The following is a 25,748-nucleotide window of genomic DNA, read 5'->3' as shown; positions in this document are numbered from 1 at the left end:
TTTTCCCACAACATGGCTTCCGTGCTCCCCACGCTGCTCCTTATCCTCCATACACAGCCTCGCGCAGGCCCGGTGCCTGTGTTCACGCACTTTCCTCACCTGGATTGCCCTTCCCGAGCCTTTTCTGTCTATTGAAATTGTACCCCTGAAGATACTCTCAGATGCCACCTCTTCTATGAAACCTTACTCTGTTCCAGAGGGTCAGAGTGAAACCCTTTCCCGGCTCTGCTGCTTTTCCTTTGTACCTCTCCCTAGAGCTGCTTTCATCCTCCTTTGTATGCTAGTTGCATATACACCCACCTGCCCCAGGAGTCTGTGAGCCCGTGGAGTGGACATTGCCCCTTCCTAGCCCCCCAGCACCTTGTGAAGTACAGTAATGGCAGGGAGTATTCTATTGAGCTGGTGTGTGAAGCGTTGTATGTTCATCCTCACCAACCTGTGAAGAGATTCTCATCTCCATTTTATGTGTAAGGAACCTGAGGCACAGAGAGGTTAAGTCAGTTGCCCAACATCACACAGCTAGTAAATGGCAGAGCTGGAACCCAAACTAGATCACTGAACTGCAGAGCCTGGACTCTAACCACTGTATAATATGTAATAGGGACTCAGCAAAAAGAGTGGTGGTGTTGAAGACAGGTGCCATACCTTAATATGCAGGTTTGGCCACCCTGTAGGTAGCATTTACATGTGTCTCATTGAATTTTAAAATATCATTGGGAGGTTCTGGCTGCCTGCCCCATCATTGATTCAGCTGTCTGAGTCAGGACTGTGCTATCCTGGAAGCCTGTCCTCTTTTTTTGTTTCTAATGTGCAGTCAGAGTGTTTGGTATTGGTTTTATAGGGATTTTTCCTTCAATGAGGTCCCTGATCATTTTCCTGAGAACTGGCTTTGAAATCCTGCAGTGAGAACAAATGGGATACCATTTTCAAATAGAGCCGAGCAAACTAGGAGAAACAAACAGAAAGAAGGTAATTCTGGTCTTGGAATTTATGAGCGTCCCTATCTCAAAGTTTAAATTTCAACTTCCCTTTGATCTTTGGATTTATGGTGAGTTTTAGTAGGTTGTTCTTTGTCTCAAGAACTTAATATGCTTTCCTCTTCCACTAAGAAAGATAACTAGACACCTTGCGCCCACCCCCTTTAAGCCTTGGGGTAAGCTTTGTCTTCTATATAATTTAGTTTGACTTAAATAGAGACAGAATCATTTCTGAGGGGATTGAGAAGATTGAGAACCATAACTTTCTACCTATAGCCAACGCTGTGATCACAAAACATCCAGCAGTCTTATAATAGCTGTTTCCTGTCTAGAGCCACTCACCTCCCCCCAACACCTCCCCAAGCCACCACAGTGAGTGACAGGTTATGTGTAAGCACTGAGTTTCCGGAAGTGATGTGGGAACAAGCCAGTGTTAGCCGTCTGTGGAAAGACCTCATGGCAGACTTCTTGGTGGCCTTCCCTTCCAACAGACACACGATAGCTAAATGTGTATGAACGATGATAAGAGAAGAGAGACATCATAAAACTCTTCAGCCCTTCTCACTGGTGTTTAGAAGCCAGGTTTCTCTTTAAAAGCTACACCATACCTAAGCTTGCAGGTAGGCACCTTTGCTAAGATAGGAAAGTCTCTAGGCTTGTTCTTTACCTGTTTCTAATTCACCCCAGAGGGAACCACAACCTGCTTCTTTGCTCACTGCCATGGGGTTGTCTTTCTCATCTCCTCCACCCCTATTCTCCATCATCTGCTCGTTTCCATCCCTGCTCCTACCTCCCAGCCATCTTAGCTGCTATCATGTTAGGCAGTTATTTTCTCATCTCGCAGCAGGACAGACACTGCAGCGTCAGATAATCCTTTCTCCTTTTACTTCCATGTTTGATGAGACAGCTGCTTTTCTGAGCAGAGCCACTACCAGCCCCAGCTCAAAATAGTATGTGGGGTTTTGGTTTTGGTTGTTTTCTGTTTGTTTGTTTTTCACCTTTTCTTGAAGAAAAAAAAAATACAAGGGCCATTCCTTATACATTCCAGTTCTCTATACATTCACGGTTGCCTTGCCTAAATTTCAGACCTGTAGCTCCTTTCTCCCAGTGTTGTTTTTTCATTTTTGGTTTTTCTGAGAGGGCCTCGGAAAATCAGCAGCAAAGAGGCCAGTTTGTTTAATTTAAATACACTGCAGCAAAATGAAGGTAATTGTCCACACAGGCCATCTGCTACCTGGCAGGTATCCATGAGTCAGAACGATAGAAATGGAGACTAAAGTGTCTCCTTCTGTTACCATGATAACAGCTTAGCTCAGAGTTTTTGTTGGGGGGCGGGGTGTGTGTGGAGGGAAGTGTGCAGTTATCAATGATCCATAGAGGGTACGAACTCTCAAAATCAGGCTTTCTGCCACAAACCTCTGTGGACTTGATTAACTGACTACAATGTGCATTTAAGGAGATTTTTTAAATGCATACCTGTTCCATGAGGGGAAAAAGGAAGGTGGTAGTTTCATGGAGTCCCTACTGTGTGTGGGGCTCGGTGCTGGGGATGCCTACACATGGCCCAGAAGAGTCATGTCATCTTCCTGCTAACGACAGCGCCTTTCCCCTGTGCGCTGGGTCTCTGTGCTGCAGTAGGTGAGTCTCTGTCTCTGCTCAGATGCCAGGTATGGGGGTCACAGTGTCCTCGGGTCACCTCTGGAATTATCTGTACCTGTTTGGGCTCCCGTATTAGATTTGTGTTCTAGACAAGAGACCAAGTCATAATCCTGTTTCTCACATGTCTCACTCTTATTGGAAACTGGCCGCCTTATCGAAATGATTGACAGTTGACTGTCCTATGGAAAATCATGGGGAGCTTCAGTAGCGAGAAGTCTTGACTGATCCCCATTCCTTCTGGCTCAGACACATGGTGCTACGATCCCAATATGCCTTGGTTTCTCCTAGCGGTTTGAGGCAGTTAGGAGACCCAGGTGCCAGTCTCAACCGTTCTGCTCATTGATTTATGACCTTGTGACCTCTGTTGGGCTCAGTCTCCTCAAATATAAACTGGACGTTGGACTAAAACAGAAGCTATTTTCCTAGGGTCATGATCCCTCTGAAATTATAAGCATAATTTCCGAACTATTTTCTTGGGACGTGACACATAGCTTTCTCAGGTTCTCGGGGTTTTTGCTGATTTATAAGAAGTGAAGAGCCAGCAGACTAGAGAGCTTCTCAAATTATAACATTTCTCTAGCTTTCTATTTCCAGCAGAATTGTTCCCAACGACAAAGGCCCTCTGTGTTCAGAGAACCTGAGTTACAGGGCATTTATTGTGTTTAGTTATTGGTTAGACACGTGATTGGCCTGTGCTGTATTCAGGCCTTTGTTGTAGGTTGTATTACAACAAGATCCAACTGTCCTTACATGAGGAAACCTTAAAACACCAAGGAGCATGTTGCAAAGCGTCCCTGCTTCCCAGGCTAACTGCCCCTCTCCTGGCAGCTGAAACTCAAGATTGTTTTATTCCTTCGTTAGTCAACTTACCCCCACCCCTGGAGCCGCCTGACTAGTTCTTCCACCTTTACCGACTTCTGTGTGATTCTCAGGTTCCCCATAATCTTAAAGTCCCCACTGTGATGCTCCCCCTGCAGCCTCCTTCCATGCCCCTCATTCTAGATGGGTCTGTGTTGAGTGGAGTGCTTGGCAGTCTCCATGGGGAGGGCCTGCCTCTTTGAATGTAAAGCCCGCCTGTGCCTTTGAGACAAGGTACAATTGCACAGCTCAGTGCTGCAGCCTGATTCTTAGCGTGTGTATCTGGCCCAGACCTGTCAAGAGGGCAGAGAATGAACAAACCTCACCAGGTTCGTAGGTGTTTGTCAACATGCCGAGGGTGCAGCTCAGGGCTGCAAACACTGTCTCGAACTGTATGTGCTCCTACACTTCAGTTTGTACATGCAAGGAGGCAGTGCGGTCCAGTGGGAGGGGCACTGGGTCCGGGGGCCTGGGTCATTAGAAGGACCTCATTTCAAACTCTGTTGTAAGATAGCGCCATCCTGTGTGTCTCCTCACAGCCTCCACTTGCATGGGGGCCAGAGGAGCAGCATCTCTGCGATTGGCTAAGAAGGAAATCGATTTAGAGTACTTCACAGCTCCTATGCGCCGGGCATTCAGGCGCCGTTTAGCGGGCTCCTCACATGTTGAGTGCAGGGTCTCTCGCAAGGCTGAAGTCAGCTTAAGGCTCAACCACGTGCATGGTTGTTGGCAGATGCCTCGTGGACTGTTGGACTGAGGGCTCTGTTCAATGCTGGCTCATGGCTGCAAGCCGCCCTCAGTTCCTGGCCACCTGGGCCCTTCCACAGGGCAGCTCACGAGATGGCAGCTGGCTGTCTCAGTGCGCAAGCAAAAGAGAACGTGTGTGGGCAAGACAGAAGCCACAGTCTCATGACCTTATCTCAAAAGTGACATCCCATCCACCTGATTCATTAGAAACAGGTAGTGCTCCCAGCCCACATTCAAGGGGAGGAAGTGACACAAAAGCGTGACTGGGGGCGGGGGGGTGGGGGGCGGAGGTGTGTGTCATTGGATGCCATCTCAGAGGTCTGCCCGCCACATTTTAGTTATCTAGTTAAAGTAGTTCATACACAGCTTTATCAATGACTGATAAATACTCCCTGGAGATTATTGCCTATTCTGGCTGCGTTTCCCACTTTCCATTACAGAGGAGAAAGGGTTAGAAACGTGATACACCTCATTGTTATTTAACAAATATTTATTACGCATTTACATGTGGTAAGCGCAAAGGTAAGGAAGAGGTGAGATAAATGCTGGTCAGGGTCCTGTGGGAGCCTCTCAGGAAGACCTGATCTCTAACCCTAGGGGAGGTGACAATGAAGCGGACACCTAGGGGACCCACCAGGAGGAGCTGGTCAGATGTCACAGAGGGAGCAGTGCTCCTGGTAGAGAGAACAGCAAGTAGAGGCCTGAAGGCCAGACAGTGCAGTTCTTTCGATAGATTGGAAGAACTGTTGCCAGTCCTTTTGCTTTCTCTGTCTGAACCACCCACTGTATACGTCATCCAAGGTCAGCCCCGGTCTCCAGGCCTTCGTGAACCCTCAGCCGCAGGCCTGGCTAAAGCACATGCACATCGATTGGCTGTGACTCGTGTCTGTCCCAGGACCTTTGGCATTTACTGGCCTCCTGGGATGCCAACATGTTAGTGCTGTGCTGGAACCAGCATTCAATGGGCTCCTGACAGCTCCGCCTTAGCATTGTTTTAATCCAACATGACCCTAAAATCAAGGGCTGGAGTTTGAGGTCCATGGGGAAAATTGTGCCTTCACAGTGCTCCTAGCTCTTCTCTTTCTACTGCTCTGAACAAAGACAACTTCTGGAGTCTGGTTTCTATCTTCATCAGAAGGCATGTCCTGGGCAACAGTCCCAGGAAGGGGGCCTGATTATTTTCAAGCCAGTGGTAGGCAGTAAGTTTCATTTCCTGACCTTAGATTGTAGTCACATGTGGCTCTTCAGCCCTGCCCGTCCCTCTGGCCTCATCCCCCATCATCATCTTCCTTTAAAATATTTGCAAAGGTTCAGTTTCATGTTCTTAAAAAGCAACTATTTGCTCGTCTCGGTTCTTGCAGCTCTGACGTCCAGTCCTTCAGCAGTGGTGCTTAGCCCAGATGTCACTGAGGGACATGTATTGAGTGCTTGCCATGTGCTTAATGTGGGGTTTGCCCTCTGGGACAACCGATAGCTGTCCCACAGTGAAGTGAGTGTGAATTTCACAGGCCACACACTCAGACCAAAAGAATTTTTTTTTTTCTTAACTGGGCTTAATTTCTCTCTCGAATGCTCATTGTCTGAGCTGGACATTTCCAGGCAAACTCTGAAGCCAGGCCCTTCAGAGGTTCTCATGTCCCTTCCTGTGCCTGAGATTGGTACCACGCCTTGGGGACTTACGCGGGGTCTGTGGTGTCAGGGGAGGATTGTCCAAAGCTCCAGCTTGATCGGTCCTTTGCTTGTGGACAGGCCTGGTTCTCACAGGCAGCAGCCCTGTTCTGTGGCTGAGGCTTCTGAATTCATAGGTTTCCCCAGCGTCCAGGGTCCTCAGTGGATCTCACTGGGGTTCTAACTCTTACATAGTTGATAGACAGCGTCAGGCTCTTTATCTCTCCCAGTATCAGCCTGTGGGAAAACCATCAGCTGCTGGGGTGCATGGTCCGTCCTTGAGGCTGCTCAGGCAACCCAGACAACGATCTTTATTCTGGTCCCCTCAGCCCTCAGAGGCCCAGGAGAGGCGGTGTCCACCGGTTCCATGCTTTCCTGCGTCCCAAACTGTGCTGGCTCATAGGACCCCCTGCAAAGCCAGGCCTCTGCATCAGACTATCTTGCCCTTTTTGTGGCTTCTCGCACCTTTCTCCCGGTTTCCATATCTAGTTTGGATTTGGACTTAAACTGCTAGATCTGGCTGTTTGTAAGCACTCTTCAAACTAGAATGAATTGTATGCTTTATTATTTCCTCCCTCTCCCATAAAAATGGCCAACAAGCAAGGGTGATGGTAATTAGAGGATAAACGGTAGAGGTGGTTCCCCAAAATGCAATATTAATATGTGCTAATGTTATCTAGCCAAAACAGGATTCCTAAAGTGTTGATAAATTAGTTGGGGAGAAAAGATAGATACCCTGAAAAAGTAAATAATAATAAATGTTTTATAACCACTGACAAAAATAGAAGAACGTATTTCACAAGATAGAACATGTTTAATTGTCAATGGAAAATGATTATAAAAGTTAAGCAGTAGTAAAACAATAAGCAAAAAGAGATTTTGTAGTATTCCGTTATTTGGATAAGCTACATTTTGTTCATCCATTCACCAGTCGGTGAACTTTTGGGTTATGTGCTCTTTGGGGCTATTAAACTATTGCTAATGAACATTTGTGTACTAGTTTTGAGAGGACACATATTTTCATTTCCCTTGGGTACATACTCGGGAGTAAATTTGCTGGATCATATGGTAAGTTTATATTTAACATTTTAGGAAACTGCCTAACTGTTTTCCAAAGTGGTTGTACCATTTTACAGTCCATCAGCAGTGCACAAAGGTTTCCGTTTTCCCACATCCTTGGTATTCTTCTTGATTGTAGCTTTTCAGTGAGTAAGTGGTATCTCATTGTGATTTCAGTTTTCGTTTCCCTAATAACTACTCATGTTGAGTATTTTTTCATGTGGTTTATTAGCCCATTTGTACATCTTCTCTGGTGAAATGCCTATTCAAGCCTTTGTTTTGTGATTGGATTGTTTATCTTCTTATTATTCAGTTGTTCTTTATATGTTCTGGACACAAGTTTTTTTCTTTCTTTAGTTTGTATTTAGTTCCGCGTTATGTAACTATAATTGCCATATAAAATTGTAATACACTTAAAGTGTACATTGTGTTGATTTGATATACATATATGTGGTGAAAGCATTCCCCCCATCCAGTTAGTTAACAAATCCATCTCCTCACATGTATATCTTTTTTTGTGTAAGAACATGAAAGTTTTACTCTCAACAAATATCAATTATACAATGCAGTGTTGTCAGCTATACTCACCATGTTATACATTAGATCCTCAGACCTTATGCATCTTATAGCTGAAAGTTTATATCCTTTGACCAGCATCTTCCTATTTCCCCCTGCCTCCTAGCCCCCCGCAGTTACATTTCTACCTTCTGTTTCTATGAGTTTGACTTTTTTTTTAGATTCTACATGTAAGCGATACCATACAGTATTTGTCTTTTTATGTCTGCCTTATTTCACTTAGAATAATGCACTCAGGGCCCATCTATATTATCATACACAACAGGATTTCCTTTCTCTAAAATTATTTTGCTAAATAATATTGTACATACACACCACATCTTTATTCATTCATCCACTGATAATACGCTTACGAGGTTGTTTTCCTATCTTAGCTATTGTGACTAATGCTGCAGTAAACATGGGAGTATAGGTATCTCTTCAAGATCCTGTTTTCATTTTCTTTGTATATCTACCCAGAAGTGGGGTTGCTGGATCATATAGTAGTTCTATTTTTAATTTTTAAAGGAACCCCCATAATGTTTTCCATCGTGGCCGCACTAATTTCCATCCCCACCAATAGTGCACAAGGGTTCCTTTCCTCTATGTCCTCACCAACACTTGCTATCTCTTGTCTTTTTTATGATAACCATCCTAACAGGTGTGAGGTGATATCTCACTCTGGTTTTGATTTGCATTTTCCTGATGATTAGTGATGTTGAGCCTTTTTCATGTACCTGATGGCCATTTGTATGTCTTCTTTAGAGAAATGTGTACTCAGTTCCTCTGCCCATTTTTTAATCAGATTGTTTGTTATTTTGCTATTGAGTTATGTGTTCTTTATATGTTTTGGATATTAACTCCTTATCACATATATGATTTGCAAATATTTTCTCTCATTTAGTAGGTTGCCTTTTCTTTTTGTTGATGGTTTCCTTTGCTGTGGAAAACTTTTTAGTTTGATGGAGTCCCACTTTTTTATTTTTGCTTTTGTTACCCTTGCTTCTGGTGCCAAATCCAAACAGATCTTTGCACAAGTTCTTTATCAGATATAATTTGCAAATAATTTTCCCAGTCTCTGGCTTATCTTTTTATTTTTCTCAGTGGTGTCTTTTTATAATAGTTTTATTGAGATATAATTTACATACTATCCAATTTACCCTTTTACATTGTACAATTCAGTGGTTATTAACTTATTCAGTGTTGTGCAACCATCACCACAATCAATTTTAGAACATTTTATCACCCCAAAAAGAACCCCATACACATTAGCACTCACTCCTCGATTCCTCACAAGTTTCCCAGCCCCAGACAAACACTGATCTACCTTGTGTCTCTATTCTGGACATTTCATATAAATGGAATCAAACAATATGTTGTCTTTTGTAACTGGCTTCTCTTACTGAGCGTATTTTCAAGATTCATCCATGTTGTAGCACCAGTACTTACTTCCTTTTTATTGCCGAACCCCATTTCATTGTAAGACTCTACCACGTTTCATTTAAATCATTCATCAGTTGATGAATATTTGGATTGTTTCCACTTTTCTGGCTGTTACGTATAATGCTATGAACACTTGCGTACAAATTTTTGTGTAGACATATGTTTTCATTTCTCTTGGGTATATACACATAGGAGCAGAATTTCTGGGTCACATTGTACTCAACATTTAACCTTTTGAGGAACTGCCAGATTATTTTCTAAAGCAGCTGCACCACTTTATATTCCTATCAGCAGCTTATGAGGGTTCCACTTCCTTGTCACCACTTGTTGTCATCTGTCTTTTTTATTATAGCCCTCCTGATGGGGGTGGAATGGTATCTCATTGTGGTTTTGACTTGCATCTCCCTGATGGCTAATGATGTTGAACGTGTTTTCCTGTGCTTATTGGACACTTGTGTTATCCTCGGAGGATGTCTGTTCAGGTTCTTCGCCCGCCTTTAAATTAGGTGACTTGTCCTTTTATTATTGACTGTAAGAGTTCTTTATATAGCCTAGATACAAATCCCTTATCAGATATAGGATTTGTAAAAACTTTCTTCCATTCTGTGAGTTGTCCTCTTACTTTTTTTTTTTTTAATTTTTATTAGGGAATATTGGGGAACAGTGTGTTTCTCTAGGGCCCATCAGCTCCAAGTTGTTGTCTTTCAATCCAGTTGTGGAGGGTGCAGCTCAGCTCCAAGTCCAGTTGCCGTTTTCAATCTTAGTTGCAAGGGGCGCAGCCCAGCATCCCATGAGGGAATTGCACCTGCGACCTTGTTGTTGAGCTTGCTCTAGCCAACTGAGCCATCTGGCCACCCCTCCGGAAGCTCAGTGGCAGCTCATGGTCTTCAATCTAGTTGTGGAGGGCGCAGCTCACTGGCCCATGTGGGAATCAAACTGGCAACCCTGTTGTTCAGAGCTCGCGCTCAAACCAACTGAGCCATCCGGCCGCCCCAATTACTTTCTTAAAGATGTCCTTTGAAAAAAAGTTTTTAATTTTGATGAAGTCCAATTACCCATTTTTTTCCTTTTGTAGCTATGCTTTTTGCCTAATCTTTTCTTCTAATGGTGTTATAGTTTCAGTTCTTATGTTTAGTATGATCCATTTTGAGTTAGTTTTTACACATAATGTGTAAGATAAAGGTCTAAGTTCATATTTATTTGTATCATGGAAAGATGTCAAAAAATATGCTAAGTAATAAAAGCAAATTGCAAAGTGATATGTGCAGTATGATGCCATTCATGCAAAATTTAAAAGCACGAAATACCATATATTATTCAGAGTTACATATGATACATAGGTAAGGAGTCCCACACCAGTCTTTGATAATGGTTGCCTCTGAAAGGATAAGGTGAGGGGACTGGGGCTGGAAAGAATTGGTGGTGAAAGGGGTCTTCAGATTTATCTGCAGTAAATTGGACACAGTATAAACAATTATCAATTCAGGTGGTATGTTATACTTTTTAACTTTCTGTATTTTTTAAATTTCTCAAACTAAAACACACACACACACATCAAAGTAGGAACTATGTATGGAGAACAAAGCGTTTCTGTGTAGTCCAGCGCCCACACTGGTCACGGCATTGAGGTGAGGCTTTGTGCATGCAGCCTGTCAGCCTGTTCGGGCTGATTCCGTTTGTATGTGGGGTTTCTGAGCTAGATCCCAAAAAGATCATGATCTTCATTTGAACTCATTTGCACACTTTGGCTTATATTTTCCCAGTTTTGCTGCCACAGAAAAGCCCAGTCTATCGGCCATACTCAGCTGCTCTTGCTCTGAAGGGCAGTAGAGCCCAAATCTCAGTGGGCTCCCTCTAACTAGTGTTTCCATGTTATCCCATTGCTCCATGCTTTCTCCAAAACTACAGCAGAGCTTTGACAAGTAAAGTTCAGTTTCCAGTAAACACGTGTCCATTCTCACCTAGTCCCTGCAGGATGACCCACAAAAGACCTCGCTGTGGGTGTTGGACATGTGCAATGTGACAGTCTGGATGTCCCAGCTCCTGGGAAACAGCCGGCTGCTGAGCTCCTGACACACAAACGCAGGCGCATGTGCCAGGCGGTCTGGAGCTACAGAGGGGCAGAGGACACAACTTCGCCCTTGAGGGGGAAGGGGTTATTCCAGCATCTCCCACTGACGAGCTATATAGCCTGACATGAAGCTCTTACTCTTGCATCCTTGTTTTTCTCCTATAAAGTGTGTACAAAAATATATGCCCTTTATACTCACAAGGTATTGTGAGGATCAAATGAGATGATGTCCATGAATGTGTCTGCAAACAAACATGGAAGATGTGTGTGTCTTATTTCCCACTGTGTCACCCCACCCCTCTCACATCCTTGACCCAGCTCTGCTCAGTCTGTCCGCCTGAAAGTCCTCTGCTTTCCCTCCCACTTTGAGTCTGTTCTTACGGTGTTCTCTCTCCCTCTTCTCCCTCCTCCCGTTACCCTCTCCCGCTCTCCCTTTCTTTTTTCTTTTTCTTCCTCTCTCCAGTCCTGGAGGCAGCCTGACTCCTTTCTTTCAAACGTGATCGTGCAGTGCATTGCACCACGGAGCTGAAGCCCTGTCGCTGTCTCAGACTGACCAGGAAAAAGGACTCTCCCCTTCTTTAAAGACATAAGATACCTGAGATAACATATTTTGTCTCTTTGATTCTCCCAGGCTCAGGCCACAGGATCGCCACAGACATCACCCACTCATGGAGGCGGCCACCCAATGCCCATGCCCGTCCGCTCCACTTCCGCTGGCTCCACACCCACTCATTGTCCACAAGACCCGCTGAGCGGCGTCGGAGGAGACATGCAGGAGGCCTTTGCACAAGGTGAGTTTGGGAGCAGAGTGTGAGGAGAGCTGAAGGGCTTTGTAGACAGAGTCAAGATTCTTACTTTCTGATATTCTGCGTGCTTAGTTTTAAATGATCAGATTTTTATTTGTGATATAAATAAGTCAAGTGCAGACCCGTTCTCATTAGGTGGGCTGGTCTCTAGCGGGAGGTCCACAGGCTTGGTATGTGTGCAAAGAACAGGCCTCCTGGGCTCCTGGGCTCTTTCTTCCAGGTTGTGAGAAGTGCCTTGTCCTTTGGGCTTTGCGTCCTCCAGAGGAATTGGATGGAATAATTCCCAGAATCATGTGCTTGCCCTGGAAACGCTTTAAAGGAAGCCTGAGCAGGAAGAATAGCTCTCTAAGTAGGACCTTGCTGAAGACACATCAGCATGGGCTTGCCACAGCCGTCTAGGGAGCGAGCAACCAGCAGTGATACGGAGTTGGGGGAAGACGACGCGGCCAAGGATGTATTGTTGGGGTGGAGACAAAAGCCAGGGAGGCAATAATGCTGGAGAGTGAAGTCCGGCCATAGGCCAAGGAGCCCCTTGGATCAATCCTTGCTCTGGAACCCAGCTCTTTGGATTGTGGCTAAGAAGCGTGGAGTTGACAGGGTCCTGCTCTGCAGGGAGAGAAGAAGAGGGAGGAGAGCAATAGACTTGGGTACCTGGTGCTCCTGATGTGCCTGGAGCTGTGGGGCTGCTGCAGCCCCTGCTCCCCTTCGGTGTTCCGCCCCGTGTCCAGGCCTGGCGGACTGAGCCGTTTGCTCCGCTCTCTCTCCCGCACGCCCGCGCACCCACCCGGCATCACCCTCTGCTCTCACTCTTCTCAGGTACGAGGAGAAACCTCCGCAATGACCTACTGGTGGCTGCTGACTCCATCACCAACACCATGTCGTCCCTGGTGAAGGAGCTCCACTCAGGTGAAGCCCAGAGCTCCCACCCACGCGCTGCTCGCTTCCTCCCCACGTGCTGAAACGTCCTCACAGAGCACACACACCACCTCATTTCACCACTCAGTCTTTTTGCCTTCTAGGAACACACGGGATGCCTTCACCCAGAGAGCCCTCTCCCACGCATGATCACATAGAGATCCTTACACATTTCAGTTTCTCTTAAGAGTACACCTTGTGGAGCAAACACCACTCAGAATGTAAGAGATTCAGACTAACTACAGCGAGGCCCCATCCTCACTTAATGTGCCTTCCACCTGTGCCCCATCCACAGCTGCTCTTTCCCCAGGCCTGACCGAAGCTTTCCTGGATGACTGCAACTGAATCAGCCACAAAAGCTTCTGGACTTTCTCCCAGCTGCCTTTCTGCTCTCTCCTATTTGATTTGGTCTTGAAACCCTATTCTCTCCTTTTGTCCATGACTAGGCTCTGATTTCACTTGAAGTTCATGACCTGCGTCTGTTGCTTCCTTCCCTCCTCATGTTCAGCCTCATCTAGGACTTCTTTCTCAGTCTCTCCTTCATATAGTTCTTTCAGTGATTTTTCCAGAGACCCTTACCTCATGGCATTTTTCCCCTTCTATAAAACCCAGGAAAAAGAGGGGGAAAAAAGGCCATTCCCATAGCATCATATCTTTAAGAATCCCTATGAATCCATCAGGTTTGTAGCTGCCAGATATATACTGATTTTTTTTTTTGCAGTGGTCAGATACTCATGTTACGTATTAAACAAGTAGGTTCCTTTCCTACATGATACGTATTATCCTTTCCTACATGTTACGTATTAAACAAGTGGGTTCCTTTCCTACATGATGTAGGTTCCTTTCCTACATTCATACAGATGGCCCCCTTGTTTCTTTTCACTTAATATAGTACTTTTAAATGCCTTGAAGTAGTTTAACAAGGTTATTAAATAAAAATATAAAGCAATTTTCCCATGAACTATTCAAACACATACACTTATTCAAACACATACATTCAAATCATCAGTCCATGTTCCTAGGGAAGGCAAGCCTGGGTCATTCTTCGGACCGCCATAGGACAAAGCACACACCTTTCGTGTTATGGGACCAGACCAGGGTCTGATCCATGGCTTTGCTGTCCAATCTGCCTATTTTCATTTAGAAGAGAAAAAGTGTGAGGCCTAGATTGTTTTTTCCAATACATTTAAGATAAGGTGCCAGTTCTCCTGTGCAGGGAATGTTATGGTGACACTGTCCCCATTTTGGTACCATTTCTTAGTCCCCTTCAGAAGCACTGCCCCCTCCATACACACAGGTAAATAGAACAGTTGACTGCCTTTGAGGTGACTTCACAACTGATTAGAAAGTGCCTTCCCCAGCATAGCTCCTCACATTTCAGATTCCAGAAACCCCATATTTAGAGGGAATTTCTTAGGGGATTTCAGGTCATAGAATTAACCACACTTGTGCTGCGTGGCGACTTCTTAGGGTTTATGCAAAATAAGTGGTTCACAAAGTCATCACACTAGGATGAGAGTTCACTAGACATCATTAACACAGAGTGCAGACCAAACGTCTTCACAAAAACTTAAACTTTAGGGAGATCCTTGGGAACCTCTCATAGTAGGAAAGGCTGGCTTTTAAAAAATCAACGTGATGTACTGGGAAGGTACCTTAAAGATCACAGTGTCCAGTCCCCTTGCCTTAGAAATGCAGTGAGTGATTAGCAGAAAGGGGATGTGCCTAAAGCTGTGTAGCTCGAAGGGGTGAAGCTGGCCGTAGGATTTAGGTCTTAGGAGCATGAAGCCGACGCTCGCCCGCGTATCCCCACATAGGACAAGATGTCAAATCTGCAGTCCCGTGAGGGCCCCTTTCACTCATGCTCTACTCTCTCAAGCGCTGAAGTCCATACATCGATGTGGACTGAGTCCACACGGGCACAGTATCGCTATAAAATGCAGAAATAAACTCCCTTTACACGTGAGCCCGCCAGGTTCTCAGTGAAGGGAAGAGCCTCACCCACCACCAACACATTTCTACTCTCTCTCTGGAGGTTTCTGTTAGGATGAGATTAGATATTCAGATTATCTTTACATATATTCTATACAGTAAGGACACGCCATTTATAACCCTAGCTTGCCCTCCTCTTTTTTGAAAGATTTTCACAAATAATAGAGCCGTAGAGTTGGGTAGGATCTTAAAAGTCATTTCTCCAGCTTGCCTCCCAAGATAAAAGTACTCTGGTTGAATACGTCTGGTGAGCTCATTCATTGGGCAGGTCTCCCTCATCGGGGAGCCGAAATCTGCCTTTCTGTAACCAATTTATTGTCATTCAACCCTCTAAAGCTACGCAAAGTTCAATCCTCCTCTTTATGTTGCCTTTCAAGTATTTGATGGCAGACAACATGGCTCCCCCTAAGCCTTCTCCTCTTTAGGCAACTCTTCGCAGTTTCTTCAGCCATTCCTAATGTGATGGGGTTTTCACTTTACCGTCCTGCTTGCCCACACCGGGATGCAGCCGAGTATTTCAAAGCCCCAATTCAAAGTGAGTTCCCAGGGCTGAATACACTTCTCCTTATCATGGGGGGGTCTTCTCCCTGCAGAGCACAGTGAACTGTGACCTCCCTGAGCAGGCCCCTTGAAAGCAACCTTAGATGGCATTTGTTTGTTCCCCCACATAGCCACATTGCACTTTTCAGTCATTTTAAGATTGTTATCAGCTAAAACCTCTTGGTTGGCTGGTTGGTTGGTTGGTTGGTTTTTACGGAAGACAGTTAATCTAGGTATTCCTCACCATGCACCTTTATGGTTGCTTCCTTTAACCTGAATGTAAGATATTACATGTATCCCAGGTGGATGTAATCACTTTAGGGAAAACAGGCATAGAGAAGCGGCAGCCACCCCCACCCCAGTCACCAGGGAAGCCAGCAGCAGGGACATCGGACTGGTCTGCTTCTATGGGCTCAGGACTTCTGGGTAGTGCTGGGGCGTGGCCCTCACAGGGTGCAGACTAGATGAGTGGAGGCATCCTTGGAGGCTGTAGCCATGAGCCGTCAGCTAGGGTTCATCCCAAACCTCCCAAGTTCCTCCCTTCACCCCCTTCTGTGCTTGTCCTGTACTGAAGGGTCACGGGCCTCCTTGGACTTGTTTTCACAGCAGAGGAAGGTGCACAGGAAGAAGAAGAGAAGATGCAGAATGGGAAAGACAGAGGTAAAGGCAGCTCAAGAGGACCCCTAGTTTGAATGGGAGCCAGAGCCATCTAGCCTTTGGATGAAATCCCCTTGTCCCTTTTGTTTCTGCTTTCCTTCCTGCTGCTACCTTCCCCAAAGCTTTCAAATCCCCGCCCCCCCCCACAGTTCCTTCTACCTACTTTTCCCAATGGACCGTCAAGTTTTTCCATAGAGGTGGTAGTGTCAATGGATCAACAAAGCTTCCTGATTTCTGATACTCTGATAGATGGTTGGGATACAGGATGTAGATACAAGTAAAACAAAACATGACCTATCGCCTCAAGGAGTTTATAATATATAGTTTGGAGAGCAAGACTAAGATACACAAAATAAACAGGAGATAGAGTGGCAGGAAAAGTCAGTCATCAAACTTTGAGTATATGATTATAAATATAAGAACAGAGGGAGTCTGCAAAGGAAGAGATTATTGCAGGCAGAATAGCCGAATGGTTTTGTGGCTTCAAAGAAGAATGAAAAGCAATGAAGAGAGGTGTCAGCAAAGGAGAGTGCAGGCAGACCTTGGAAATATTGCAGGTTTGGTTCCAGACCACCACAATAAAGCAAGTATTGCAGTAAAGCGAACCATAATCTTGCTCGTGGAGGGTCTTGACTTCAATGTGTAAAAAACACATATCTGTGAAGCACAATAAAGCAAAATGCAATAAAACGAGGTCTGCCTCTAATGCCTTCCTAGTCTTATCGTATATAAAACCTACTTAATACTTACTATATGTGAAGAGCTGTGCTAGATGATTTCCATGTATAATCTCATTTAACCCTTAACAACCCTGTGAGATATATAATATTCCCATTTTACCGATGAGGAAATAGGCTCAGAGAAATTTAGATCATGTTGCTATTAAGTAGCAGATATTGGGTTTGAACTGGATCTTTCTGACTCCAAATTTCATGTTAGAACCGTGCCTGGCGCGTAATGGGATGTCAATAAATTAACAAATCTAAAGAAATAAACAGGGTGATGTGCTCTATAGAGAGCACGTTGTCAGGGAGAGAAATGGAGTGCTGTCCCAAGGCACTGATGGCATGGAAGTTCCCTGTTGGCTGCTCTGCACTTAACATACCCCCTCCTGTTTGATTTCATAGCCCCGTGAGGGAAAGATTCGAGACAAGGCTCAGGGCGGTTAAAGATCTTGCACAGGTAGTAAGTGGCAGAGCCTGGATTCAACCCAGGTTTCTCTAACTCCAACACCCATGTTTTAGTCTGAGCAGACGAGAATACTAAGTGAGGTGAAGAAAGGAAGGATGGAAAGATAACAGTACAGGCAGGGAATCTGTGATGGGAAAGAGGAAGCACCATGGAATGGGGGGCGGGGAGGTCTACAGTGTTGTTTGCGCCCATAGGGGCTAGTGTGGAGAACAGGGAGGGTTTTGGAGTGTCAGCAAGGGCACTGAAATTGCAAAGGAATAAACTGGGAGGGGAGGAAGAATATCCCTCAGGTCTGAAAGCATCTAGCGAGCCAGACCAAGGCCTGGGAGACAGTGGACCAGAGCTGTGATGAGTTGATGAGGAGGACACATTTGGCATGGATGTCAAAAGGTCAGAAGTCAAGGGCAGTGGTGTGGGAAACGTCTAGAAATGCTACAAAGAAACGTAGGGAAGCCTACTTCCCTGTGCCCATAGGAGACTGGAAGAAGGCAGGAGGGTGCGTAGTGCAAGAGGTGAAGTGGAGATACACAAAGATAAATTTACACTTATGTAAACACATGCTCCAAACACAAGCACTCATGCACACACACAATCCAACCAGATCCTGGCATCTGTGTGGAATGTTCTTGGCTGAAGATGTAACAGCTGCTGCTTTGGCCTCTCTTCCCATATACCCTCCCTTCCCCAATAGCTTTTCCCATGGCCTCTCCTCAGCCTGCCTCCACTCCCCCAAAGCACACAGAGGGCTCTGTCCTGACCACCGGAGCCTTTTCCTGACCATGGACGCCAGCCCTTAGTCCTGGGTCCCGTCTGAGGCAGGCTGCCTCCCACATATAGCCTGGGATGGTTTCCTTTGCCTGGTGTCCCTTCTCTTTACACCTGTGTTGCCCTATCAGCATCTCTTCTTTCTGTCCCTCTTGCTCTTAGTATCTCCTCATGTCTCTTTCAGTGCATATACCAGAGTTGCTGTATGTCTGTGTGAAATCTTTTTGTGAGAATGCCTGAATTTCTATTTCTGTGGTTTTTAGGTGTCATCCCCGAGGGGAAGAGTGTTAAGAGTTGGGGTGAGACATGGATAGGGCGTTTTAAAAAACGTTTGACTTTCAACATTATAAAGGTCCTAGGATATGTCTCTGTAGCTAAAACGTAGCTGTTATGTGGGTGTAGTTCTAAAACCAAGTTTTTAATGGACTGACTGGAATCTCTGCCATGATCTGGGCATGAGATTTTACTACCAACTGCAGTAGCTCCTGTCACATAGGCATTCAAGAGCAGTGACTGTCAACCAGGGAGAGAGAGAAAAGATTTGCTTCTTTGGGGTTGAAATCATGCTGACAGAATATAAACACATCTTGGTCAGCACCCTGTCAGGCAAACAGAGCTCAATGCAGAAACCTTGAGAACCAAATGGACACTTCTGAAGAATTCATGACGGAGCCAGACTTCCCAACCACATTCGCCCCCCAGGCCTCTACCTGCCCACCTTGGCTGTCTGTCTGGCTGCGTCCTGGGGAATGCTTCTGCTCTGCTGGGGTACCGTTCCTATTTGGCATCCCCTCACCCCATACCTTGGGTGCTGAGCACTTGTACCCAAGACTACACAGATGAAACAGATGAACAGACTTTCCCTCACTCCTGTCACCTCAGAGCCCCGAATGTGTCTCAGCTGCTCCAAGCCTCATTGTTTGCTCTTGTGTTCTTCCGAATCGCCTCTCCCAGAACCTGCCGTCCACGGTGTGGGAGCTGTGCATGAGTTTGCACACTTAACACTGCTGCATGTCTGGTAGACTGGTGGCAGTGGCCCTCTGTGAGAACAGACACACGCGTTTGAGGGGCCAGGCAGTGTCTATGGTTCCGGGGTGAGCAAGAGTATGATTTTGCATTCCCAAGCAGATATGTGTGCAGGAAGGAAATATTGCGCTTATCAAAGGTTAATTCATTTTCACCTTGTTCACTTTCAAGACCAGCTGGCCTGTGCCCCCTGATGTAAATCGTTTTAAGGTGGCTTTGGTGCTTTTTAGTGTTAGTATTGCCTTCTCCTGAGAGGCACGTGTCTCCGTGGCTGTTTTATGTAGGATGCAGGTGCCAGTTATAGGTAGTATGACCCTCCCCCATTTTCATTCCTGGTCGGGAAAGTCGGCCTCCAAGGAACAAGGGGAGAGGCAAGTCCAGAAGCCCCCGGGTGCAGCGGTCAGGGAAGCCCCTGGGAGAAGATCCAGGGTGGTGAGAGGACCCTGGGTGTGAACTCAATGTGTTGTTTGTCTGTGCTGCACAGGTTAGCGGAGGAGCCAGGAGAGAGAGGAAGAGCGGTGAGTACAGAGCGTTCTCTGCTTTCCCACAGCCCTTTCCCTTCGTGTTCCCTTCCCTTTGTTTCCCTCCTTTCTTCAGTGATACCTCCCAAGCCAGAGCCGTCCTAACAGATGGAGACCCAAGTTAGGGTTTTCTTTAAAGAGCCCAACTGCACCCCTTCCCTTTGCCCGGCCCCGCCAGCATAGCCACCTGGCTTGGGGCCCTGTGCTGAGCCTGGGTCTGGGCCTCAGGCAGGGCTTGGTGTCAGCTGTGCTGGGACGCAGTTGACAGACCAGAACCTGCTGGCTGGACACGCCTTGGGATCAGCCCTCAGAGGTGGGCTGAGAGCTGCCCACACCCTGGGGCTGCCTCTGCCTCCTAGCTGCTGTTCTCCCAAGGTCAGGGTCATTTCTCTCTGGGGAGCCAAACCACAGCCAGCATGCCCCTGAGGTTCCGTCACCCAGAGCTGTAACCTGCTGCAGTTCCTCACCACACACCTATTTCTGTCGTGCAGCATCACTCTGACTATAATGCCAACCAAGCCGTTTGCCATGGCACATGGCCAAGCTGCACCTTCTCTCTTCCAAAACTATTTTTAAAAGTACAGGTTTCCCCACAGGCAACTGCCCATTGCCTTTAGGAATTAGTCTTTCACATTCTTCCATCTCAGGACCTTAACTCTTACCTAGTTCCATTTCCAAGATATTGCAGTTTCTGAGCATGCTCGCTAAAAGGAAGGGACAAAAGTATTTGGACAACCAATCTGTTCCAGAGAAGAGTTTTGTCGAGGATAAGATGCCTTTAGTGCAGCCTTGAGATTTCTCTTTAGTTTTCCATCTTTTCTTCCCTCCTCTTCCCCACTTCTTGTGTTTAAAAGTTTGGCCATCTTCCTTAGTTACAAATCTTCCAGGCAAAAAAGCCAGGGCTGCAGTCCGTGATCCAGAAAAGAAACTACCAGACCCTTCCAAGAATCTCATCCTGGAGCAGCTTCCGGGCCTTTTCCTGGCACCCCCGGCCCCCATCTGCACCAGGTCCTTGAAGGGCTCTGTTCTGCTGGCACCCTGGGACCTGCCGGCTCTGAGCTTGCACTGAGTCAGGGATCCTGCAGGCAGCACCCAAGCTGCACAAATTCTCCCGCTGCCCTGGAAATCACGGAGCCTCCAGGGCTTGGGCAGGCTTTTACCTAAACTCCCTGCACATTCATGCATGGCCCTTCCCGACAGCAGCCCCAGGCTGCCTCATCCACTAGGGAGTCAGGAGCTGACTTGTCCTTCAGGAGCCTGCCAGAGCCCCTTTCCCCAGGGCACAGGAACCGGGGGACAAGGAAAGGCACGTCGGAGCCATGTGGCCTACCACCTCTTCCTGCAGCTGAGGACACTAAGGCACACGACCCAGGAGCGTGGTGCCAGAACTAGAATTGGCACTGGGTCTTCTTCTTCTAACGCTGTCCCTAATCCTATCCGAAGTTAGGAGAAACTCACCAGTGGTAGAGAGTCAGAAGAAAAGCGGAAAACCTCAGGTGGCTATTTCAGGGACCCTTACGGTCTGCTCTCTTCGGCATGAGGCAAAGGCTTTCCTCCCTCCTGCTCAGTGTTTACAGACATGTCTCCGACCTCTCTGCTCTTCTCCTCAGTCGCAATTCTTCCCAAGAAACCACCGCATTCCAAACCTTGTACTTCGAACCCAGTTTTTTCTTTCTTCTCTGGAAACATTTCCTGACCCCGTGACCTAGGCAACAACTCCAAAGACTAGTGTGCCTTTCACTCAAGGGGGTGTGAGTGTTGTCAACCCTTTTCATCTCCCAAGGAGAAAGGAAATATCTCAAAAGCCCATCCCTGCACATTGTCTCCTCCCCAGCAGATGTTAGCGCCTTTGCTCAGAGACCCTCCAGTAACAGTGTGTCTGCCCTGCACAGGCACAGGGGACGCGGAGCGAGCTGGCATCGACCAGAGGAAGGCGAGGTCCTCGCCCAGAGGCGCATTCCTGACCATCTTTCCCTGCACACCTGGATCAGGCTTGCAGGCTGCCAGACATCACCACCTGCCAGGGAGAGGGGAGCCCCGAGCCAGTGGGAAGTGGGAGGGACCACCCGATGCCCCACTGGTGGGCAGCCCCCGGCACAGTCCTGCATGAACTAGCATCTTCACCTCTCCCCTGGGGGCATGGTCTCATCTCTGCCACAGGAATCTACGGGGAGGCTGAAAAGAGAAAAGAAACAGCACCAGTCTCCTCTGTTTGACCTGATGGAGTTCTTGCTGGCGTCTTCCCAGCACGTGGCGTGCTCCCCAGGGTGGGGGTACAAGTTTCCTCCCTACCTTTGACCTTTTAAAACAAACAGGTTTTCTTCCCTGTGTCGTGCAAAGACAGCTTCAGGCCTTGCTCAGTTCTTACAGACATTCACGCCCTGGCCACAGTGCTAAAAATAGCCTCCTTCCTTTCTCACATTGGTTAGGCTTCCGCCCGCCCCGCCCGCCCGCCCAGTTTGGTGCCGCTCGCCGCTCTGCAGCCTAGGCGAGAAGGGGGAGCAATAGAGCTGCGCGCTGCTGCCCTGGACGGTTCCTTCTCCAGCAGCGAGAGCAGAGGGTTCGGCGCGGCGACGCCAAGGGCCAGCCGCCAGCGAGCCCTGCCCAGTGGCCGCCAGAGGGAGCACTGTTGAGGAGCGGCGCTCACGCAGCCTCTCCCCTGCTCAGGGGTCCATTCTGCTCTGGCACACATGATTGTCAATCCCAATTCCCGGTGCTTTGCATTTATTTTTTTCTCCTCCCTGGGCTTCAGGATGTTATTTTTAGTAGAAGAACTGCTATAAATATTTATAAAGGGCAGTGGCTGGAATGAAGTGAGAGGCCCCACAGCTGGCGTTCCCCCTCCCCAATACACACGCCTCTGCAGACCCCTGCCCGCTGCCTGAGGAGATCTGTGCAGAGCCAGTGTGCTCAGCCCAGCCACACACGGAGTCACACGGAAACCTGAGGGAGCAGCCAGGGTAAGACAGGGGCAGGATAAACGCCCCATCCTTCCCTCGCATGCACGTCTTCTTCCTTGATGGCTCTCATTCCTAAAGGAGGGCAAGGCTTGTGTGGGAGTGCGCCCTGGTGCGGCCTGGGTTCTCACTTGGAAGTACTAGGTGTGAACGGCAGGTGCACTGGGATTGCTCCAGCTGGGTGAGAGCAAGAAGGAAAATGGGAGCCGGGAGCTGGCTTCCCCTCAGGTGTAAAAAAATAGCCCCATTCTCCACCTCCCCCCCCCCCCCATCCTCAGGAGGAGACCTCAGGCCTGGTGGAGGGCTTTCCCCCCACAGCAGCTCTGAGTGCTGCCTAGGCCAACCACACTGACCACCAGCCAGTAGTGAGCTGAGGCCCTGGAGAGCCAGCAGAGGCTCTGGGGGGGAAAAACAAAACAAAACAAAAAAACATTGGTGTAAAGGTGCTCCCACACATCAGGAAGTGGGAATCCATCCAGGCTTGTCTGGAGGGCCAGAAGGGGCAAGAAAGAGTAACGTATGGGAAGTTCTGAGGGACACTCAGTGCCAAAGGATGGTGATGTTTAGGTATGGCGGGGCTGCAGTGAGGTCTTGGAGGTGACACTATTGGGTGGCTGCTTCCCCACAACCCTGACGTCTCACACTTGGTACCCCGAGGACAGGGCAGAATCCCACCTCCTGGTCCCTCACATAAACTGCTTGCTTCTTCCAGAGCAGAAAGAGCCAAAGGAACAGTCAGATTAAAAGCACCAAAGCAGCCAAGTGCTCAGGCCAACTGAGGTGCATGTGGCGTCTGGCGGTGTCCCCTGGGCCTGGTCTGCGCCACTCTGCCGGGGAGCCTGCCGAGCCCCACAGGCTGACCACCACTCAGCAGGTCCGCTCGCTCTCTGCTTGCCTTTGCAAAGGAGAAGCATGCACATCTTCAGCCGCGGGAGAGGCTCCGAACCGTGAGCCTCCCACGATACCAGGTTCTGAAAGATGATCAGGGTCACTGGAGAGAGCCGCAGGGAGGGGCTCAGATGCCAGCATGATGGTGCATAGGGTGTTCCGGTTTTATATAAATCCTTGTTGACAGTTGATTTTTTGGAGAGCTGGGATAGCCACCATTACCTAAGGCCCCTGAGGTACCTGCCTCCTGACTTCTTGGCATCTGATTTATATCAGAAGCTTCAAGTTAGTTGGGTCCCTTTCCTCAACCCTGACTGGGAACACAAGTGGTCATCCGATAGTGGGGCACTTCCTTCCTAATTGCTGTGACCATTTAGGAGCCTAATTTAACCTAAGTAGATGGTCTTTTGAGAGGATTGATATATACTGTTAGCCTCGTGGGCCCCGCCCCCCCGGCTGGTGATATTTTGTAGCTGTGAAGACCCCTAGAGTGGTCCCAGATGCATCCTGGGTCTTGAGGAAATTGTGACCCCACCAAGCTCAGGTCGGTAAATCCCAGCCATGCTGAGGTGCCATTTATTTTCACAGCCTCATCTGCTGGGTGTGCCTTCTACACTGGCAGATTCACTGCCCTCTCCTGCATTGCTTACACCCTGCTCCTTCCTGTAGTCCACGGCAGCTTCGGAAAGGTACCGTTGCTATGGCAATGCCTAGAGCCATCTGAATTCCTGCTGCACCTTCTGGAAGAAAAGGGCTTGTGAAAAGCCATTTGGTGGATTCCAAATCTAGCCTTTCCTGGCCTCTCCTCTGCCAGGGGTTCGATGATTCTTACAGACTGGAAGTGTGGGAGATAGGGAGTCCGTATTCCCTGGGGAAGATCCTCCATAGCTGCAAGCCACGTGCACCAGGACAGATTATCCGTGAGTGGATCAGAAAACTACATGAGGCTTCCCACCTGGGGCTCTCAGGGAAGAGACAATACCAGTGGTTGTCAAACTCACCTGTGTACAGTGGGCTTTTCAACCAGGTCCCGGTTCATGGGTCACACCAGCTCCACCATGGCTGGGTCCCAAGACCTTTCTCACTTAGTCTCTTAGCCTCGCTATCAGAGATGGTGTCCTTGTACACCAGGCCTCCATCTCCAAACAACAATTCAGCCTGGGTCCATCGTCTCTAGAAGTCATCCTCACAGTTCCTTAACACTTGTGTACGGATCACGAGAATCTTCACGAGGGATTTAAACCCCGCCCTACGCAACGTGTTAAAATCCCAGGCCTAGTAGTCAGGGTCCCCTTCTCCACACATCCTGAGAAAGCAGGCCCTATGGCTCCTCCCTTCTCCACAAGGCCCAGTGGCCACTGGGTGGCGATGAATGGTGTGTCTTTTGTTCACCAGCTCATAAATAGCCTGAGGAAATGTGCCTGGGTGACTGGCCCGACTGCCTTGGCCCCTTGACCTTTGAGGTACTACCTCTTGAAGCTCCCCTAACAGGGTTGGTCTTTTGGAAGGACTATGCCCCTGGGGCTGCTGAGAAGGAAGCCATGCATAGAGGAAGTAGAGCTGGGGAGGCTGGGGGCAGAGGAGCAGCTCAGAGTGGGCAGCAGCCTGCAGATGTTGCCTGGGAGGAAGTCAGCCTGCCTGTCCTGCACCAGCTCCTCCAGATGGGAGTCAGGCTGGACAACGGGTGAGTGGGAGGAAGGAGACCTCCAGGCTTGAAGCCTCTTCCCTGGGCTTCCGGTTGGTATTTGTCCTGCTTTCCTCATTGCCTACGCAAACATCCCAGCTTCACCTTTTGCTGCCCAACCTACAGTGGGAGCCCACTCAAAGGAGGGGAACAAAGGACCGTGAAATATGGAGCAGCAGGGTGAGACAAGGATGTGTGGGCTGACAGGCCAGGGAGAGAATAGAATAGAAGAGGAAGGGACGGCAAGAGGCAGAGTGCAAGCTGAAGAAGGGACGTTTGACACGGATCCAGTAAACTGGACTACAGGTGGAGACAGGAAAGACGAGGCAGGCGGGAAGCAGGGCTGGGTGGATTCTCCTCATTCCTCAGTCCTAGGCTTAGGGTATCTCATTCTTTGTGCTGTTGTGGCCACAGCTCACAAGCCCCAGGTTCACCCTAATTTCATCCCCTCTGGCTTTCCATCCCTAGCTGGGGTGGAGACCGGCTGCCCTTGCCTTCCCCTGGGATCCCCTAACTCCTGTGGTGGCCCCAGAAGGTTGAGGCCTTATCTTCCCCACCTCTCCCTCCCTCCACATCCCACCCTGACCCCAGCCCAGTTTCTAGAGCTCAGCTGCAGCCTCACACAGAGTAGATGGAATTTCCCCTGAGGTTGTCTGGTTCACAGAGTCGCTTATCTTCTTGCCTTTAGCCATTACTGGAGAGTGGAAGGGAATTAGATAGGGGTCATTGGAAGGCCTCTGGAGCCAAACTTCACAAAGTGGGGGGTGTA

At 48.0% G+C, this 25,748-nt stretch overlaps 1 protein-coding gene across 20 annotated transcripts in view; it reads left to right on the top strand.

Moving 5' to 3' along the window:
* Window positions 1–22,317, top strand: part of DTNB (dystrobrevin beta) — a 185,576-nt gene extending 163,259 nt beyond the window's left edge. For 8 of the 20 annotated variants that reach the window (XM_074331782.1, XM_074331778.1, XM_074331776.1 and 5 more), the window contains 6 exons: window positions 11,669–11,828; window positions 12,660–12,749; window positions 15,259–15,285; window positions 15,897–15,950; window positions 19,414–19,447; window positions 21,343–22,317. In XM_074331782.1, the coding sequence (XP_074187883.1) occupies window positions 11,669–11,828; window positions 12,660–12,749; window positions 15,259–15,285; window positions 15,897–15,950; window positions 19,414–19,418 (336 nt within the window). In that variant the 3' untranslated portion in view covers window positions 19,419–19,447; window positions 21,343–22,317. The remainder of the gene's footprint in view (window positions 1–11,668; window positions 11,829–12,659; window positions 12,750–15,258; window positions 15,286–15,896; window positions 15,951–19,413; window positions 19,448–21,342) is intronic. The other 12 variants (XM_074331781.1, XM_074331779.1, XM_074331774.1 and 9 more) reach the window with 4 other exon arrangements.
* The last annotated feature ends 3,431 nt before the right edge of the window (window positions 22,318–25,748 follow it).

The sequence above is a fragment of the Rhinolophus sinicus genome, linkage group LG05, assembly GCF_036562045.2.
Source record: "Rhinolophus sinicus isolate RSC01 linkage group LG05, ASM3656204v1, whole genome shotgun sequence".
Classification (NCBI taxonomy): domain Eukaryota; kingdom Metazoa; phylum Chordata; class Mammalia; order Chiroptera; family Rhinolophidae; genus Rhinolophus; species Rhinolophus sinicus.
The sequence above is the reverse complement of the archived record's forward strand: the minus strand, read 5'-3'. Positions and strand labels throughout refer to the sequence as shown.